Source organism: Oryctolagus cuniculus, chromosome 2 (assembly GCF_051225735.1).
Source record: "Oryctolagus cuniculus isolate XC-2025 breed Fujian yellow rabbit chromosome 2, ASM5122573v1, whole genome shotgun sequence".
NCBI classification, from domain to species: Eukaryota; Metazoa; Chordata; class Mammalia; order Lagomorpha; family Leporidae; genus Oryctolagus; species Oryctolagus cuniculus.
The window spans coordinates 52,472,820-52,493,893 of NC_142868.1; the positions used below are offsets into that span (position 1 = coordinate 52,472,820).

At 38.0% G+C, this 21,074-nt stretch overlaps 1 protein-coding gene across 7 annotated transcripts in view; it reads left to right on the plus strand.

Annotated features, from left to right (window-relative positions):
- The window catches only part of CLCN3 (Cl-/H+ antiporter 3), a 94,350-nt gene extending 74,353 nt beyond the window's left edge, over positions 1-19,997 (plus strand). For 3 of the 7 annotated variants that reach the window (XM_008273874.5, XM_008273885.5, XM_008273891.5), the window contains 4 exons: positions 3,356-3,754; positions 9,293-9,509; positions 15,214-15,289; positions 17,003-19,997. In XM_008273874.5, the coding sequence (XP_008272096.1) occupies positions 3,356-3,754; positions 9,293-9,509; positions 15,214-15,289; positions 17,003-17,161 (851 nt within the window). In that variant the 3' untranslated portion in view covers positions 17,162-19,997. The remainder of the gene's footprint in view (positions 1-3,355; positions 3,755-9,292; positions 9,510-15,213; positions 15,290-17,002) is intronic. The other 4 variants (XM_008273897.5, XM_070067762.2, XM_008273900.5 and 1 more) reach the window with 2 other exon arrangements.
- The last annotated feature ends 1,077 nt before the right edge of the window (positions 19,998-21,074 follow it).

Here is a 21,074-nt window from a genome sequence, read left to right on the forward strand (position 1 = left end):
ATTATCTTTAAAAGTTTAGTATCAAATGAAAGGGAACTACAGAAATCATTTTTACCAAAGCTGTAGGTATTTATTAAGCATCTACTTTCTCTTTAGCTCTGTGTTAGATACAGTGAGTGATACAAAAAGAAATATAAACATGGGCCCAATCTCAACTGCAAGCAATTTGGGAAAATAAGCAACACTGAGAAAACAATAGTGAGCAATATATAATGATTTATGTACAGTATTAAGATGGTTCAAATACTAGAGGAATCTAGAGGAATAAGGAGGTGAAATAGTCCAGAAAAGGCAGAATGTGAGCTTAATTTTTAAAAGGTTAGTAGAATTTAAAGAAGAGTAGAATTTGCTGAAGATTATAATATGGAGACAAAGTAATTTGAATAGGAGTAAGTTGAATATTCATGGGATTTGAAGAAACTATATTTAAGTAGAGAGTATATTTTGGATACTCATGGGAAGTGATATTGGATTGGTGAGAAGAAGCAGATTTTGAAAAGACAAGGCACCTGATTTATAACAGGATAAATTTACATTTGGAATTGATCAGATCTGTACTACAGTCTTGATTTTGTCCTTTTTAGATTGATGACTTTGGGAAAGTTCCTTCTTTAATGTTTAATTTTCTCATTTATAAACTGGATATAACAGTTGTTTGTCTCCTATGATTGTTTTAAGGGAGACAAGAGATAAAAACCATGTAAAGCTATTAGTGTAATGCCTGGTAATAAAATAAGTGCTTAGTTATAATGTCTTTGTAAGCTGACTAGGACAGGTCAAACATAGAGTAGATATGTAATATATAATACATCCTCTCCCCTTCTATTGTTAGGTCAAAAAAAAAAAAAGGCAAAAAGGAAGAGTTTAAACTTAATACAGTATGAACTGTCAAGTCCTGGTAGGCTTTTGAGCAAAGGAACAACATAGTGAAAGTAGTACTTAGGAAAGATTAACTTGGGAACATGACTTATAAGTAGATTGAAGGGCCGGCACCACAGCTCAATAGGCTAATCCTCCGCCTGTGGCGCCGGCACACTGGGTTCTAGTCCTGGTCGGGGCACCAGATTCTGTCCCGGTTGCTCCTCTTCCAGTCCAGCTCTCTGCTGTGGCCCAGGAGTGCAGTGGGGGATGGCCCAGGTCCTTGGGCCCTGCATCCGCATGGGAGACCAGGAGAAGCACCTGGCTCCTGGCTTCAGATCAGCGCGGCCGGAGCGGCCATTGAGGGGTGAACCAACAGAAAAAGGAAGACCTTTCTCTCTGTCTCTCTCTCTCACTGTCCACTCTGCCTGTCAAAAAAAAAAAAAAAATACAGTGACCATTTGGGGTCACCCTCCAATGGCCTCCGCAGCCGGTGTGCCAATCTGAAGCCAAGTAGATTGAAGGTAATGGGGCTTGAAGTCCAGGAGGTAAGACTAAATGGTATTAAAATTAAGGAACAAAGTCTTGAGGGCCTGGACTAGGTTATTAATAGTGAGAATACTGAGAAAGGGACCTATAGGCAAATACTTATCCCTCAGTATTTGTGATGGATTGGTTGTAGGACCCCTACAGATACCAAAATCAAAGGATGCTCAAGTCCTTTATATAAAATGATGGAGTCTTTGGAAATAACCCACACATATCTTCTGGGGTAGTTTAAATAATTTGGGTTATTTGTAATGGTTAATATAATATAAATACTAAGTAGTTATTGAGAGAACAATGTCAAATGGTTTATACATGTATACTACAGATACATGTGTCTCCAAATATTTTCTGCGTATGACTGGTTGAATCTGTGCATGTGGATCCTGCAGATATGGAAGACTGGCAGTATTTTGTAGAAGAAATCAGATGAGACTAGGTGATGATGTAGGTGTTGCAATAAAGTAAAGGAATGAACCAAGAATGACTACCTAGGTTGCTAGGAAAAATATGGTACCCCACGTTGGAATCGAGGAAACTGGGATGAATATCTCTGAGGAAAATGAAGAATTTGGTTTTAAGTGCATGGTGTGTTTTCTGTGACAGTGGATCATCAAATCTTCTAAAAGTGAGACAGAAGCAACAATTTATGATAGGCATAATATGAGACATTGGGCAAAGGCAAGAGTAAAGTAGAAAGATGTAGGCTGGGAAAGATCACCATGGAGACCGTAGATAAGAATGATGATTTGGGTAAATGAATAAGTAAGTTTTCTATGGGGATGGGGGTTATTTATTACATTGCTAATGTAAATCACAAGCTATCAAAATATTTTACTCGGGGTCGGCACTTAGTCACAATAGGTTAATCCTTTGCCTGCGGTGCTGGCATCCTATATGGGTGCCAGTTCTAGTCCCAGCGGCTCCACTTCCAATTCAGCTCTCTGCTGTGACCTGGGAAAGCAGTAGAGAATGGATCAAGTGTTTGGGCCCCTGCACCTGTGTGGGAGACCCAGAGGAAGCTCCTGGGTTCGGATCAGCTCAGCTCCAGCTGTTGCAGCCATTTGGGGAGTGAACCACTGGATAGAAGACCTTTCTCTCTCTCCCTCTCACCATCTGTAACTCTCAAATAAAGAAATAAAATCTTTAAAAACATATTTTACTCCTAAAGATTTAGAGAATATAAATTGATCAAATGAATAATCTACCCATATATAAGTTTAGTGTCTAAATTTATATCAAACAAGTTAGCCATCAAATTCCTAAAGTTCGATTGTTTAAGGGTGAAATTATGTTTTTTGCTACAACAGTAGACCAGTATGACAACCTGTCTTATTTGGTTATCTATGAGTTGTTTTTTTATGTGATTAAACAAGTTTCAGAATATTGGGTTTTTTTGTTTGTTTTTGACAGGCAGAGTGAACAGTGAGAGAGAGACAGAGAGAAAGGTCTTCCTTTTTTCCATTGGTTCACCCCCGCAATGGCCGCTGCAGCCAGCACACTGCGCTGATCTGAAGCCAGGAGCCAGGTGCTTCTCCTGGTCTCCCATGCTGGTGCAGGGCCCAAGGACTTGGGCCATCCTCCACTGCACTCCAGCAGAGAGAGTCCAGCATAGAGCTGGACTGGAAGAGGAGCAACCGGGACAGAATCCAGTGCCCCAACCAGGACTAGAACCCTGTGTGCTGGCGCCGCAGGCAGAGGATTAGCCTATTGAGCTGCGGCGCCGGCCCCAGAATATTGTTTTAATAATCTTCTGTGTTATAAACAAAGAAGATACGTGATTCTGTAAATATTAGTATTGATCAAAGGGAGGAGTAATAGTTTTTGATGATAATACCTTTCACTAGGTTCTGTTTACGATTTTGAGTTCAACCTTATAGTGTGGAACTTCTATAACATGTGGTAGTGAGGATCTTGTCCTTCCTTGACCAGTGGTGCTTATTTTTTTCAGGTGGTGTGACAAGGATGACTGTGTCCCTCGTGGTTATTGTTTTTGAGCTAACTGGCGGCTTGGAATATATTGTTCCGCTCATGGCTGCAGTCATGACGAGTAAATGGGTCGGAGATGCCTTTGGTAGAGAAGGCATTTATGAAGCTCACATCCGATTAAATGGATACCCTTTCTTGGATGCAAAAGAAGAATTCACTCATACTACCTTGGCTGCTGATGTCATGAGACCTCGACGGAATGATCCACCCTTAGCGGTTCTGACACAGGACAATATGACAGTGGATGATATAGAAAATATGATAAATGAAACAAGCTACAATGGCTTTCCTGTTATAATGTCAAAAGAATCTCAGAGATTAGTGGGATTTGCTCTCAGAAGAGATCTGACAATTGCAATAGGTACCTTAAAAAATTGAGTGTGTATGTGAGTGTGTGTTTATGATAGATTTCTGGAAGGAAAAACGGAGTAAAATTTAATAGATTGAGTTTGCAGAGCAAGGGATGTTATTTTGTGTCCTTGAAAGTCTTATATCCTGTAGGAATTTATGCCTCTTTGGATTATTTTACTGTTAAAAGTAGTTTTCCTCTTTCCACTTAAAATCAAGGATATAGACACAAACATTTGGTGGAGCAGGTTAAGACTAAGATGCTGCTTGTGACACGTGCACCCATATTAGAGTGCTGGTTTTAATTCCCAGCTCCACTCCCGATTTGAGTTTCTACTAGTGTGCACACTGAGAGGCAACAGGTGATGGCTGAAGTAGTTTGGGTCTCTGCCACCCAGGTGGGAGACCTGGATTGAGTTCCTGGCTCCTCGCTTTAACCTGGCTTGGTCCCAGCAGTTACAGGCATTTGGGGAATGAACCAACAGATGGGAGATCTCTCTTTCTGCCTTTCAAGTAAATAAAAATAAATAATTATTGAAAAGTTCTTTAAAAGATATAGTCCTGTGATCAAGATGAGAAGACCAGTATGACTATGTCAGTCCTTTACAATGCAGTCTGACTCTCCTTCCCCTGCCCATGGTGGTGATAGAGTATAGAGAGCCATCGAGCAGTTGCTTTGTTACTCCCCGGTATTTGGTGCAGTATGAGATGGAAATGTCAAACATTTGACCTGTGCCCAAAGGACATTCCTGTGAACATGTCATCTCCCTTCCTTACCTCTGTGATCATTGCTAAAGGATTATAAAATAATTCCTGTGCCTTTTGAGGAGTGAAGACTGTATAATATATATGGAGTATTTCTCAAATCAAACTTGAAACTTAATTTGTAAGTACTAATAAACATTGAAGCAGAGAAGAAAAAGGAGGAAAAGAATGAGATCCTATAGAGAATATTTTCTTCAGCTTAAAAAAAGGATACAGCTGTAGAAGAATTTTTCAAAGACTAGCAATTCCATCAACTCAAGTTTTGCCTAAGGAATAGTATAGTAGTTGCCAGAGATGACAAAGTAAATTGTCAGACTTGGCTGTATTCAAACATTTTAGCTTCTAAGCCATTTCCATGGCCAAACTTAGTCAAAACCAAATTGACTGTATTCCCATGCTCCAGATTTCACTGGCAGCCAGCCATCATAGAAAAATAAAGACCAGATTTTTAAAAGATAAAGAAGTGCTAAAATTAAGAATTACTCATGTGGGGGCACTATGACACAGCGGGTTAAGCCACAGCCTGAAATGCCAACATGGCTGCTCCACTTCTGATCCAGCTCCCTGGTAATGCATCTGGGAAAGCAGCAGAGGATGGCTCAAGTCCTTGGGCCCCTGCACCCACATTGGGGATCTGGAAGGCCTGGCCCAACTCCGGGGAGTGAGCCAGAGGATAAAATATTCTCACTTTCTCTCTCTCTCTCTCTCTCTCTGCCTCTGTCCTTTTCTTCCTCTGTAACAATGTCTTCCAAATAAATCTAAAAAAAAAAAAGAATTACTCATATTCTCACTGATCCTGTGGACATATTTTTAGAAGTTCTGTCACTGTCTTGAGAGAATATTAGAATAGGAGATAATATTGGTTTAAGGGAATTTATGGGTACGATAGATTTGTGAGATATCAAGCCATGTCATCAGAAATATTAGACATAGAATGAGCTTTGAACACACCACAAATACCAATAATTATTTTTGTCAAATTTTAAATGTTTTAAAGATTTATTTTATCTATTTGAAAGAGTAACAGGAGAGACAGAGAAAGAAATCTTCGTTTCCAAAGTGGCTGCAACAAAGCCATGATCCAGGCACTCCATCTGAGTCTCTTACATGGGTGGCAGGTGTCCAAATACTTGGACCATCTTCTACTGTTTCCCACATGTTTTAGTAGAGGGCTGGATCAGAAGCAGAGCAGCTGGGACTTGAACCGGTGCTCCAGTGTGGGATTCCAACACTGCATATAGAGCTTAACCTGTGCCATAACACTGACCTCAAAGGTTAAATTTTTGATTAGGAAAAGCAAACCATATACTAGGTTTTTTATATATATGATGGTATTCAAAAGTTCTTAGAAAGTGAAATCAAAAGATAAGTTTATTTTGGTGTCCCAAATTTTGAAATGCATGCATAATTTTTTCATTAAATACATTTTCCATGAATTTTTTGAGGGCTCCATGTTTGTATTCCATTATAGCCTATATTATAATTTCTATATAAAAACTATGTATTAATGAAGGACAAAAAAATTCTACATGTCTCTCAAAAAATAAGGTATTTGAAATCTGCTAAATTGGATGTTACCCACTCCCCATCCCTGTTTTTTGAAGGTTTATTTATTTGAAAGAGAGAGCAACAGAACGGAGAGACAAGAGAGAGAAGTGTCATACACTGGTTCAGTCCACCAAATGGCCACACCAGCCAAGTCTGCCCCAGACTAAAGTCAGGAGCCAGGAACTCTCTTCTGGTCTCATATGGGGGGGCAGGGGCCTAAGTAACTGAGGCATCATCTACTCCTTTCTCAGGTGCATTAACAGGAAGCTGGATCAGAAGCCAAGCAGCCAGAACTCGAACCAGGACTCTGATTAGAGCAGCTAGCAGTGCAAGTGGCAGCTTAACTTGCTGTGCTACAATGCCAGCCCCCAGTTCTCTATACTAACACAGGATTTTATAGAATATTAAATCCAAACAAGAAGTCTCAGATTGCTTCAGGTCATTAAAATGGAAGTAATGGGACTTCTTTTTTTAATGTCTGAATTGTATCAGAAATTGAAAAACTATGATAAACTCTGCTTTTAGGGCCCTTGAAGGACTGGCATCAAAACTAATTTTAAAAATGGAGGTGGGCATTTGGTGTAGCAGTTAAACCATCACTTGGGATGCTTGTGTCCTATATTAGAGTCCCTGGGTTTGAATCCTGGCCATTCCCCTGATTCCAGCTTCCTGCTCATGTACATTCTGAGGGTGAGCAGTGAGAACTCAACTGGTTGGACCCTTGCCACCCACATGGAAGAACTGTATTGCATTCCTGGCTCCCTGGTCTTTGCTGGCATTAGGGATGTGAACCAGCGGATGGGACCTCTCTGTGTCTCTGCCTCTCAAAGAAGTAAATACAAATAATAATTTTAGAAATTAAATAAAGAAAAATGTCATTTAGTAAATGTTCAATAAATGATGCTTGTTAAATTACTGTGTTCATATAAAAGTGATAGTGATTTTTAAATTTTAATTGACAAATTATGGATTAATATATTTTGATGTACATATACATTGTGACATTATCAAATCAGCTAATTAGTATATCTTACCTGCTTTTTTTGGGGGGTGAGAATATTTAAAATATACTCTTTCAGATATTTTCAAATAAAAGATTAAAAGTGATATTCTCAAGGGGCCAGGTTGTGGTACAGCTGATTAAGTCACTGATTATGACAGCAGCATCCCATATGGGAGTGCCAGTTCAACTCTGGCTGTTCTGCTTCTAATCCAGCTTCCTGCTGATTTGCCTGGGAAGACAGCAGAAGATCACTCATAATTTACATTATAGTCAAAGGCTTAATGGCTGTACTAAACAAAATATTCAACAAATAAGAGCAAAAAGACCATAGTCCAGAGGTGGTTAGTTTTAACTAAGAATGTCATATTTGCTATTTGATAGCACACTTGGTATCTTTTTATTTTGTTTACTTATCAGTACTTTATAGTAGACATAGTTTTTAAAGATTTTTAAATTGAATCATTTGAAAGGCAAAAGGGACAAACAGAGAACAGATAAATGGATGGACAGACAGACAAAGCACACCAGAGAGCCAAAGAGAGATCTCCTATCTGCTGATTGAGTCCTCAAATGCCCACAACAATAAGGACTGGGCCAGATAGAAGCCAGGAACCAGGAACTCAATCTGTGTCTTCCATGTGAATGGCAGGGACCCAAGCTCTTGAGCGTCCTCCGGCTGCCTCCCAAAGTGGGTGTTCTCAGGAAGCTGGAACGGAGAACAGCGCTGGCTCAAACACAGACACTCCAGTGTGGGATTTGGGTGTCCCAAGTGACAGCTTAATCACTGTGACAAACACCTCCTGCCCCTTGCTAGAGTTAATTATTTTAGTCTCCTGACTTTTATACAAGAGTTAAAAGTGATTCACAGACCCTATTACATTGTGAGAATATTCTGATTTGCCTATGCATTTCATTTTTTTTTTCGTTTGTTTTACCTGAATATTTCTGGTAACAGCTTTATTTCTGTACAAAAACTTTACTCCCTTTTCTATGTTTTAGGTCATTAATGTCTCACTTCACATCATTTATTTTGTGTACCCATTCCTGATTCATGCTAATGGTTTTTACACTGTACCATTCAATTGTCAGACACAGGTCATTAGCTAGATTCGTCTTCTGGACTATAAGCAACTAATAAGTATTTCCCAAAAATCATTTATGTCAATTGCTGAGGGTTTCTTTCCTACCATTACCATGCTTTTGAGGTTGTCTAGTAAGTGCTGGCCATTGGGAGCTTCACTTAGCGCCTTCCAACTGGAGTGTGTTACAACATGGCTAAATAATGCTTTAGTCAGAAGTAGTAGAAAGCATTGCCACAGTAATATCTGCTCCAGTTTTATGACTGGTAGTTATTAATATCTTGGCTTAAATATTTTTATAGTACAGTTAATAATAAAAGTGTTTTGCTACAACAACCGACCGATTATGTATACACGGTGTTGCATAATATGTAAAAAATATAAAATTGAATGACTGTTTTATTCCTATTTTGTTTATTCCATGGGATTCCTTCTTCTTGTGGTCTCTGCACTTTTCCCCATCTTTGCTACTTCTTATCCAGCATTTTCAAAGGTAGGAGTGGAAATAGAGAGGAGGACAGAAGCATTCAAAGCAGAGCACATTGAGATGAAGGAGAAATTAACAGAACTTTTGCAAATTAAACAACCTAGAAAATCTTCCAAATCCATTAAGAGTGTAATAGTAATTTCAGCCCACCTGTAATGTTCATTGATCATCTATAAAATTATACTTTATCATCAGAAAAGAGAAAGAATCAGCTAATTCAGAGGAGGGAGTATGCTTCCTAGTCAAAGCAAGGAGGAAACTGTAGTCTCACTTCCAATGTAGAGTAAGTGATAGTCACCACGTGCATGCTTCACGGAATAAAAGATTCCTATAAGCTCCTCTCAGTTTGTACAAGTTTTAAACTCTATTTTCCTTGCCCCCCAAACATAAAAAACTTTGGCTTCAGTAAAGAATGTTGTACCAGTGTATATTATACCAAAAATATTGTATTTACATGAAAATTTATTTTGTTGGTGGATTCCATTTCAATCAGATACAAGAAATTGCTAAATGACTTTTCGTTTGATATCCTTTGTTATGGAGAAGATAGGAGAAAGGGGACTAAAAGTCATGGGAAACATTTATTTTGTATTTCCAATTAAATAGGTTGTCCATGAAAAGAATAAAACCTAATGACTTAAATGTTGGTCTTCTCTCTGTCTCTTTCAGAAAGTGCCAGAAAAAAACAAGAAGGTATCGTTGGTAGCTCTCGAGTGTGTTTTGCACAGCACACCCCATCTCTTCCAGCAGAAAGTCCTCGACCCTTGAAGCTCCGAAGCATTCTTGACATGAGCCCTTTTACAGTGACAGACCACACCCCAATGGAGATTGTGGTGGACATCTTCCGAAAGCTGGGGCTGAGGCAGTGCCTTGTAACTCACAATGGGTAAGTTTGGCACCACAGAAGTCAGTTCATTTAGCAGAATTTGTGACCCTTTTAGTGGAATTTTCATGTGGTTATTAGCAAAGAACGTGAGTCCGCTGCCCCATGGGAAGATCTGTCACTTAGCGTGGTTATAAATAAGGGACTTTATCATACCTGCCAGAGAATAAGAATGATGTCTTACTGTAAGAAAGTGTGTTCCTATAAGAAAGTGCCTGCTCTTTTCCAAAACATAAAGTGCCATTTCTCGAGAATACCGAACTTTTAAAGTTAGAAAAAGGGTGCTAAAAGATCTCCCAACCTGAACAGCCTGTTGAGCAGAATATTTCTGTTCTTAGAGCAGTGGTGGGCCTAACTGGTATGGAACACTGTAAAACCGCTTTTCTTTTTCTTAAGTATTTTATTTTTAGTATTAAAACTTCTAGTACAATACTAACTTTCTAGTTATCTTACTGTTTCCTCTTTCATTCAGTAGTTGATTTATCATATAACAAAGGAAAAGCTTCTTCAAAAAGATCATGGAAAATGCATATTTAAAAATGCATGGATTTCAAATTTTTCATATCAAAATTTATCGTTTAATTAATTTTCTGTGAATTTTTGAATCTCTATCATATAATTTAATGAGGTTTGTAAATTAACTAAAAATCTCCTTTAACAAATGCTTTTTTTTCCCTTTCTACCTTTTGCATGAATTTTTATGTAAAATCTTTTGCGTAAAAAATTTTCTACAAATCTTTTGGGGAAACGGCCAGTGACAAATGCTCATGTGTTTAAAATGTAGGCATTGATAATCTATGTTTCTGTCTTTTATGCATAAACTGCAGTGTTCTTGCCTGATAGGAATATAGGAGAGTGACAGGTGTCAAAGGATTGCAGAGACTTAAAGCTGAGGGTGCCTGAGCCAGTATGCTTCCATTTGGTCACCACTGTTCTCCTCTCCTGGACCTAGGCGCTGTTTAGAGCTCTCTGTTCCCATTATATCACTGTTCCTTATTGACATCCTTCAGGACTTCTTTCATCTGAAGGCAGATAACAAAGGCTACAAAGGAGAAACAGAGGGTATTCTTGGATTATGCAGAAACTCCCTGCCCAGCAGGAAGCTGGGTGAAATACTGTAATCACAGCTTAGGGGATCATAGCAGGTGGTTTTGTTTTTAACATTGTGTATCAGATACATGGCTGAAGAAACAACGTGACCTCTGTCTAGGGTAAGGCAGACAAAAAGAAACTGAGAGGAAGGCACATACTTACTTATTTACCTTTGAAGAACCTCAGGAAAGTAGATGGTAATATCCCTACCTACAGATGTAGTAATTGAAGTTCACAGAGGTTTAATAATTTGTCCCAAATCACACAGTGAGCAAGTTGTGTATCAGGGAATCTATCTTTCCAGCTTTAAAACCCAATCTCTTGGAGTTGGCATTTGGCCTAGCAGCTAAGATACCTCTTGGGACACCATGCATCCCACATCACAGTGCCTAGGTTTGAGTCCTAGCTTCACTGGAGATTCCAGCTTCCTGCTTATGCGTACTCTGAGAAGTAAGAAGGGATGGCTCAAGTAGTTGAGTCCCTGCCACTCAACAGAAAGATCTGGATTGAGTTTTTGGCTCCTAGCTTAATGCTACAAGCATTTCAAGGGTGAATAAGTGGATGGGAGCTCTTTATTTCCATCTGTGTGTGTGTGTGTGTGTCTGTCTCTCTCTGCCTTTCTTTATGTGTCTCTTTGCCTCATAAATAAATACAATAAATAAATTTTAAAACTATTCTGTTGCTACTCTTATACTGTAGTTGACTGATAAAATATACCCTCTTCCTTTGTGATTTTTTAAACTACTAAAATATTTTCTTGACCAATATATTAGATGATATTGTTTTAAGAATAGAAATATAATAGAAAGGGCCAGCATTTTGGCATAATGGGTAAAGTTGCTGCCTGCGATGTTGGCATCCCATTTGGGCGTTTAAGTGCCTGCTGTTCCACTTCTGGTCTAGCTCCCTCCTAACATGCCTGGAAAGCAGCAAAGGATGGCCGAAGTACTTGGGCCCCTGCATCCACATCGGAGACCCATATGAAGCTCCTGGGTCCTGGCTTTGGCTTGGCCTAACCGTGGCCATTGTGGCCATTTGGGGAGTGACCCAGCAGATGGAAGATCTCTCTCTCTATCCCTCTTTAACTCTGCCTTTCAAATAAATAAATAAAAATCTTAACAGTAGGGAGTTTGGAATTATTAGATTCCATAAATACTGATTAGGGAATAAGAAAGTATTACTGTTGCTAATTTAATATTGTTTAATTTTTAAAAATGCCATCAAGCCATTGCTTAAAAGCTTAGTAAGTACTATTTAAATGAGATAACTTTTCATAAAGCCTTGCTGATCCTTAGCCCTTTTAATGATTGAATGGCTCAGTTGGAACCTATGCTTAGTTGTTATAAGGTATTATTTGCTTCTAGGTGTTGTCTGTGCATGGTATAGTTTCTCCTTTTTGTTGAGAAAGAGACACAGAGATATAGTCAAAGAGCTCCGTCTTCTGATTTAATTCTTCAAAAGCCTTCAAAGGATGGGACTGGGCAGGGGACCTCAGCCAGGGGCTGGGAATTCTTTTCTCGTCTCCCAGTACTCGAACCATCAGTGCGGCCTCTCAGGGTCTGTATTTGTCAGGCAGGACGCTAGAGTCAGAAGTCAGGACTGGGATCTATCCTAGGCATTTCGATGAGGGTTGCAAGTGTCCTAACTGCTAGGCTAAACACTTGTTCCTAGTATGTCCTTTTTTTGTTTTAAAGATTTATTTATTTATTTGAAGGTCAGAGTTACACAGAGAAGGAGAGGCAGAGAGAGAGAGAGAGAGAGGTCTTCCATCCGCTGGTTCACTCCCCAGTTGGCCGCAGTGGCCAGAGCTGTGCCAATCCAAAGCCAGGAGCCAGGAGCTTCTTCCGGGTCTCCCACATGGGTGCAGGGGCCCAAGGACTTGGGTCATCTTCTTCTGCTTTCCCAGGCCATTGCAGAGAGCTGGATCAGAAGAGGGGCAACCGGGACTAGAACTGGTGGCTAAATGGGATGCCAGCACTGCAAGCGGGGGATTTACCCACCACACCACAGCGCTGGCACCCCCCAGTATATATGTTTATGTACTAACAAATGTAAATGTTATTCTCTATGAGAATATTATGATCTATGGTGGCAAAGCTGCTGTATGGGTTAATTTTCATATTTCACCTTGATTAATTTCCAAATTTTTGGCAGAATAGATAATAAAGGAAAATGTTAAAAAGATAGCTAATTAAAACTATATCTGATGCTGCCTGTTTATATGAAAGAGAAGGGTGTTTCAGTGTAAAAATGTTTAGTTGCCTTCATGATATTTTCTTTATTTCTGTCCTTGATTCAAGGAAAATAAGTTGATATATATGGAAAGAAAAGAGATCAGTTGGGGAGGTAGCTCTTGGGACTCTTGTATATAGGAGTTGGTTATTTATTCTCACTTAAAATTAAATGCCTTAAATCCAGAAAAGAGATCATATCTTCTGGTTTTTAGTGGAGCATATGAAATTCTGGATAGCTAGCCATGTTTTATAGTTAATACTTTGCACTGATGGAAAATAGTCATTTGGGGACGAGACATAATAGCTATAGAGCCTTGGATGCAAAGAGAAAAAAGGAATACAGAGATGAGGGGAAATGTGTCTGTAAGCTAAAGATGTCCATTAGTTATTCATTTCCCCCACTGTATATTTTAATTTAGCATAATTTCTTAAAATCTTTCGGTTTTAGTGGAATTAGTAGGATATTAGGACCAACTTAAAAAAAGTTTTTGTGATAGAAGTATTAGGTGAAATACAGTTGAGGTTTCTTTACTGTGAAACTTGTCAAAACTTTTAAAGTGTTGTTAGTCTTCTGTTCTCAGACAAGAGTAATAGGAAACATAGTTTTCTAAACTTACTGGAAAGTGCAACCATTTGGGGGTGGGAAGAAGGACTGCTGTTTCTTGGAACAGTCTATAGGAAATGCTGGGTTATACCCTGTAACTTCTTACATCATTACTTATTGGCCTGAAAGGAAACAGCAAATTATTCCCTCTATGTGAGTCACATTTTTGCATTGATTTTCCTTCCACACCCTAAAATTAATAAAGTAGTACTGAACCTTGTCAATTCTCATTACTCTCTCTCTTTTTCATGACAGAGAGGAACAGTATGCACTGCTCCTCCCTTTTTAGGGATATTGCTTTGAAAAATCAGACTATTTTGTAAATTTCTAAATTTGCACTTGGTTCTTATAAGCTTGTAACTTTCTTCATTGTTTATGTATCTTGTGATCTGCCAGAGTTTAATAATTTAGGTGATACTAACAAACTGTGTCTATGTTATTGGATAGAAAAGTATGAGTAAGAATTAAGTTGGTGTTATTGTATTTAATTGCCAAGATTTCTACTTTCCTGGCTCAAGAAAACCATAAAATTAAGTGCATTGACAACTTTTTGTTTGTTTTTAAACTTGAAAGTTTTAGTGTGAGAAGTACATCTACTGATTGATTGCTCATTTGTAAACTGCTTTTTTCAGGGAGGAAGTTGTTCCCATACCCTGAGAATTTTTCAACTTATTCTGAAGGGTCAATATGCTTTTTCTTTAAAATAATAATATGAACAAACAACTTAGATGTGGTTTTCCAATTTTCCACCCTCTCTGTTTCCCCAGCCCTGTCCCAGCCTTCATCTAAAGAACTATTTTATAATGAATGCATGTGTCAAACCAGACTATTTTGAAGTGCCCTCATGAGGGCTCTTTAAAAATTTCAGTGTTCAAAGGCAGCATAACAGGAAGGTTGCCTTAACCAAATCAGCAGGAAAATGTCCAATTACCCTGAAGGGTATTTTGGGTGGGCTTCCAGAATTTAAAGGTTAAAGTGTTTTTTAAAGATTGTTGACTTACACTGCATTGCCACATATTGCAGTTAATTAATTTCCATTATAAAATTGTGACCAGAATTTTGTTCCAATTTTGCTTCATTTCAAAGAGCCTCATGAGAATTTATGTCTGTCACTTTGCTTCATGTAACAATATGTCAACAGAGAAATAATCATTAATTTGGGGGAAAAATACTGAAAGTAAATCATTTTGACCCTTAGTCGTAAATGTTTTATTAACTTATTTTAGGAAGACATGTTCACAGTTCCTGAAAATTAGGGTGTGTTTCTCCTGGTTGGTATTATCTATTTAGTATACATTGTTTTTAATTTAAATTCCAAACCATGGCAAAATCCAAGGGATTTCTTAAGAGGCATTAAGACTAATAAGCCTTTACTACTGCTGACATGGATTCAAATGATAGCTGCTGCATTATCTCTAAGTAGAGAACCCTGAAAATGAAACTAAATTTCAGGGGTTCATAGCTGTGTGTCATCATTAAGTTTCTTTTGTACTTTTCTTTGTAATCATCTTCATTCTGAACTTTTATAATTTTAATTTAAAATGAAAATAGCACACCAATATTGAGAAATATTGTGGTGTGGTGTCACTTTTGAAAGTCAATAGTGTTTATGCAAAAAGAACCTGGAATTTTAGATGATTTTTGGTTTTTATTTTTCTAAAGTTCTTCAGAAGCATTCTTATAGTTCATGTTTTTTTCTCTCTCTCATTATCATTATGATTGGAACCTCTTTTAATTTGATTTCTCACACAGTTATTAGCATAATAATCTGTTTCAGGATTGTCTTGGGGATCATCACAAAGAAGAACATATTAGAGCATCTCGAGCAACTAAAGCAGCACGTGGAGCCCTTGGTGATTAGATATATCAGATCTCCTCATTAGACACCTTAGAAGTCAGGAAGCATGAAACTTGTGAACTGTTCAGTTCTCTGTCCCAGATACCTGCTGAACAAAAAAACTTACCTACTATGCTGCCAGTTACATTTGTACTGATGTTGTCTGTAAGGTCAATTTAGATATGTGTAAATTTCCATTCATAGAAAGTATGCAAAGGTTAACATTGCTCATTTGAATCTTTTTTTTTACAATTTAAGAACTGTAAACAGTTTGGTAGTTGAATGAGAACAGATTATTGGACATCCTAAAGTCATCACAACTGATCTGTTGACCTTAGCCAATACACCAGTCTCAGACTCCTGACTGGTTAAAAATGTCTGCCTTGTCGCCCAAACCCTTTTTTCTTTTTTGTTTACTAATCTTGGTAGTCCTGTGGTAGAGTCTAAGCTCCTAATTGATTTTAACTGAGCTTAGCAATTGAAACTGCTGACAGTTAGATGGATTATTTTAATGGGCACACTACCTAGAGTGTAATGTGTATGTATCTGTGATAATAGTGTTAGTTTTCCTGTAGTCTGCATACCTTCAAAGTCAGATTGTGTGTCCTGCCATCTCATTAGTGAATTGTACCTAGATCATGTATGTGCCCCTTTTGTATGATGTCTCTGGAATGCTATAAGCACCTCTTTGGGGTTGGATGTATTTGTTTTAACCGCCTTTATGTCCTAGTGGTTTCATGAATACAGATAAATTTTGAATTATCTACTATATAACATAAAAATTGTCTGGCTTTAGCAATTAATGCCTGGAATTATTTTGTCCTGCAATTGTCATAACTATATAAAACCTGTCCCAGTTTGCTTAAGTACACAACTGATTATGTATTTCTGTTGTATGCTAATATTTCACAAGTGTTTCATGCATCCTTTTTAAAAACTACTAACCAGAATAATATAGTAGTTGCTCATTCATTCTGCTTTCTGCTTCACCAGTAATCTTTCAGGACTGCTTTTTGATTTTTTTTCACCTATTTTAATGTAAGCATTAACAACTAAGACTTTCATAAAAGCACTTTATCGTAATTTTTTTTTACCAAAATAACAAAAGGAAAACATTGGGGAGTGTCCTAGAAATTTGAGTTGTCTTATAGATTTATTCTTGGGGTTTTGAAGTTTGGGATTGAAGTTTGGTGTTGACCATTTTATATGCATTTCTTTCTCAATTGTATGTGCTTTCATGAAGATTTTGCATACAACTGAGCAATCCTTAAATTATATTTATTTTAAACACTAGTTAATTTTGGTTTAACAAAAAATGAAGTATTGAGGGGGCTTGGTCATCAAGCATTTTGCTGCTTTCTTGATGTGATGACAATGAATTTTTCCTTCTCAAATGGGATCAGTATCATTTCCTGTTCATGCACCCTCCCATTTTTGTTACTTTTTTGTTGGCATACAATAATCAAAATAGCTCTACTTTAATGAGGCATGTAGTCCTCAGAGTCTCAGTGGAAAGGACATTAGATTATTAGTGACCATAATACTGTTCGTATCAAAGGATGGTTGCTGGATAATTTTGTTACCTTTACCAATAAAATACTTTTTGAAAATATAAAATCAGGCTGCTTGCTTTGCTCTATTCCTGTCAACAAAAAGGACTTAGCTATAGATGTAGCTTCTTTTTTTCTTCTCCCTTTTATTTTAATAGCAATGTTCTGTTCCCTTTCAGGCGCCTCCTTGGCATTATAACAAAAAAAGATATCCTCCGTCATATGGCCCAGACGGCAAACCAAGACCCCGCTTCAATAATGTTCAACTGAATCCCATAGATGAGGAGAGAGAGGAAACAGAAGAGGAAGTTCATCTGTTGAATAGCACAACTCTTTAACCTGAGGGAGTCGTCTACTTTTTTTTTCCTCCTTTAAAAAAAGAAATATAAAAGCCAGGCTTTTGCAACATGGTTTGCAAATAATGCTGGTGGAATGGAGGAGTTGTTTGGGGAGGGAAAGGAGAGAGGTGTTTCCCTAAGTGACAGCAGCGATCAACTCCTATTGTTCTGCACTGGATGCATCTGAGATTGTGCCGTGATAGTGCAGGCTTGAGCCACCATGGAGAATGACACCGGAGTCCTGGAGCACCTGGGTCTGTGCCTCCAACATTGCAAAGACACGTTATCAGTCCCTATTTCTGGAGGGATTACTCTGAATTGAGCCATCTGTAAGACTGCAAGGTCTTGCCCTTTTTTATCAAAACTGTTCTGTTTGATTCATGAATTGTATAGCTAAGCATTACCTTTCTACATTCCAGAAGAGCTTTTATTTCCCTCTTCTCTGTCCTCTCCTCTCTTCTCCTCTCTCTCCTCTGCTCTCCTCACTTCTCCTTACTTCTCCTCTCTTCTCTCTTCTTTGTCTCTCCTGAGCTGTAACAAAGCCTCTTTAAATTGGTGTACCCTTTTGAAGCAGTCCTTTCTCATATTGAGATGTACTGTGATTTTATTGAGGTTTATCACAAGAAGGGAGTGTTTCTTGTGCCATTAACCATGTAGTTTGCACCACCACTAAATGCTCGGAACAGCGCACATGCACCACAACAAAGGCTGATCAAACAGGTAAAATCTCAAGAAGCATGAATGAAATCTCAGCTTCTGTGCTGTGTGATTCAGAATCAAAAAAAAAAAAATGAGACTTGACTTTAAAGGATAAACAGTTTTCTTTTTTTCATCTCAGACTATGGATAATGTGACCTGGTCTTATGCAAGTTTTCTATTTCTAAAACTATTAGGATATACAAGTGCTGTTCGGCATAATGAAACAAAATGCTGCTGCATTGACAGGAACTAGAAGGAAGTATTCTGTTGAGCTGTATCCGATATCAATTGCATGTTAAAACACTGGAATTTTTTTTCTTGAAATTAGATGAGTAATTCTTTTCTTTCCTCAAGATATTTCACTGCTGACACTGAAGAAGAAATGTAATTCATAACTTGCACTAAATGTATATTTCTTTTCTTAAAAATTTACCATTCTTATTTATATTTTTATGGATTAAAATTTATAAAATACAGATCAGTTAATATCGCACTTAAATAACTTTACCTTTTTAATGTGATTTTTATAGACTAATTCAGACTTACAAATATGGAGATATGAACAAAGTTTACAATGGGAGCAAGGGTTTAAAAGAGGTTGTGGTTATTTCTCTATGATCCAATGTGTACATAAACTTTTTTCTGATCTTTCACTGCCATCCCCTGATTTATGTCTTCTGATCTGTCCATTTTGACCCATTAACTGGAAAGTTGAAACACTACAAATTACTATGTAGATTAAAACCGAAAACTAAATAGTATTAACCATTTAAAAAAAAATCAGCAACAAATAATGAAAGCATAGAATTGCAAAGATAGCAGTTTACATTTTAATCTAAGCATGTAGGTTGTATCCATATTTGAAGTGTTCCACAATGGTTTGGATATCACCAGTGCACATTTTTGCAGGATGAGTTAAAATGTACTGGGTTGTGTTTGGGATTTTTGTTTTTGGAAATACGTGTTTTAATCATGGTCTTGGGTCACTATTGGCAAAGGCAATTTATTCTAAGAACTGGCCGAAATAGTGTAGGATTATGCATTTTTGATAGGAAAATGAATTTTTGCAGACATTTTCTGAAATGCACCTGGCAACAAGCTGTTTTTACATTTTAGAAGTGGTTCTTCACTTCCTAGTTGTTAATAATAATATACCTGGAGATTTGTAAGATCACATAAGATCTGTAAGATCGTAAAGACTTAAAAGATCATGAAGCCATATTAGGATAACAATTGAAAGCTTGGCAAAATTTTGGAAGTTTGGTGAATCATTCTTTTTTTTTTGGTGATGCATTCTTAGCTATGCTGCCTAGGATTGAGATTTTGCCCTAGTGACTTACTCCCTTTGGTAGACTTCAGGTTTTCTTTGCAGCCCCTTCAGAGTACAATCGTTACCACATGACAGTTTCAAATATGTTTAAGAGTATTTGCAGTGTGTGTGGCACTGCTGGAGTATGAACTCCTCCGTGTGGCTGTGGGATAACTTAATTGCTTGTCCTGAGTTAGAAGCCTTCAAAGATGAAAGCAGTTTCTTTGCGGATAGCTTCATCTATTAAACTGCACATGGATTTTATTTTCCACGTTTCCCATTTTGATTTCAGGTCCTACTTTGATTGCGATTGCTTCGGAGATTGACATTTCAGGGTAGATAGTAAAAGTGTTAATTTTTTTCCTTGATATTTCTATCCCTGGTATGTCTTACTGCTGAAATACAGGAAAAGTGCCGTTTTTAAACACATTCAGTAGTTTTTCTTTGATGTTACTATCTATTCCATTTTCCCTTTTGATACAGTGAAGTGTGTCTGCTTTTCAGCCAAATGATGAAATACTGAAGACCATGAAAATACACGTGCCTGACTATTTGGCAAACTGACCAATATAAGTGTAGCGCCTTATTTGAGTACCCTTTCTTAGAAGGTATGATGAGAATGGGCAAGGGTGTCAGCATCTCTTCTTATTAATATTGTTTTCAGCTTTGGTTCATGAAGACTGCTTAGTTTGTTAATCTGTGATGTTGCCTAGAGCTGTATTTATCTGTTTTTATTTATACTAGTGTAGTAAAGCTGCATATCATTACAGTAAAAATGATTACTGTGATGAGTTCATCAGAAAATCTATTAAAATCTCTGTGACAATGTGTGGTTTGGCATTTAATTATATTTGTAGCAGTCCTCCCTCCTTACAGCTGCCCTATGCAGTGTGGGCCAACATGCCTGGCACATGCAGCCTCAAAGGGGTGGAGACTGCAATACTCGCAGGTTGCAGAGCTGCTCCTGGACTGCGAATGAGGAGCCACAGAGGAGTAGGTACCAGGTGGACCAATAGGACATATGATCCACCAGCAAAATCAGCGAAAGTTGCCAGTATGCAGGGAGATTGCATTTAGGTTCACTTTTTAAAAATTTGATTGTTTTAGAATATGGTATTAGCATGAAGGGAAAACAGGTAAATGATTAACTTAAAAATTTACTTTGCGGGACTGGTGCTGTGGCATAGCGGGTAAAGCTGCCACCTGCATGCCAGCATCCCAGCTGGGTGCCGATTCAAATCCTGGCTGCTCCACTTCCAATCCAGCTTCCTACTAATGTGCCTGGGAAAGCAGTGAAAGATGGCCCAAGCTTGGACCTCTGCCACCCACTTGGGAGACCCGTAAGAAGCTCCTGACTCCTGGCTTCAGCCTGGCCCAACTCCAGCTGTTTCGTCCATTTGGGGAGTGAACCAATGGATGAAAGATATTCTTTCTCTCTCTCTCTCCCTTTCTCTCTTTCTCTCTCTCTGCCTCTTCCTGTTTTCTATAACTCCGACTTTCAAATAAATAAATCTTTAAAAAAAAATAAAAATTTACTTTGGAAATTTGCTAATAGAGCTGCCTAAAAGGGGGTGGTAATAATATTTCAATGAGATTTCAGTAGTCTTCTAATAGTAAAGTTTTAGTAGAAAGGAAAACACTAAAAGTCCAGGGTAGATCCCAAAAGGACCATTCACTGTATAGTGTGTCAGATGGTGACAAATACCATGGATTAATCAGTTCAGCAGAGTTTTTTTTTTTTAAGATTTATTTGAAAAGCAGAGAGAACTTCATCCACTGGTTCACTCTCCAAATGGCCACAACAGCCACAGCTGGGCCAATCCAAAGCCACGAGCCAGGAACTTCCTTTGGGTCGTACATGGGTACAGGGGCCCAAGTACTTGGACTGTCTTATGCTGAGTCCAG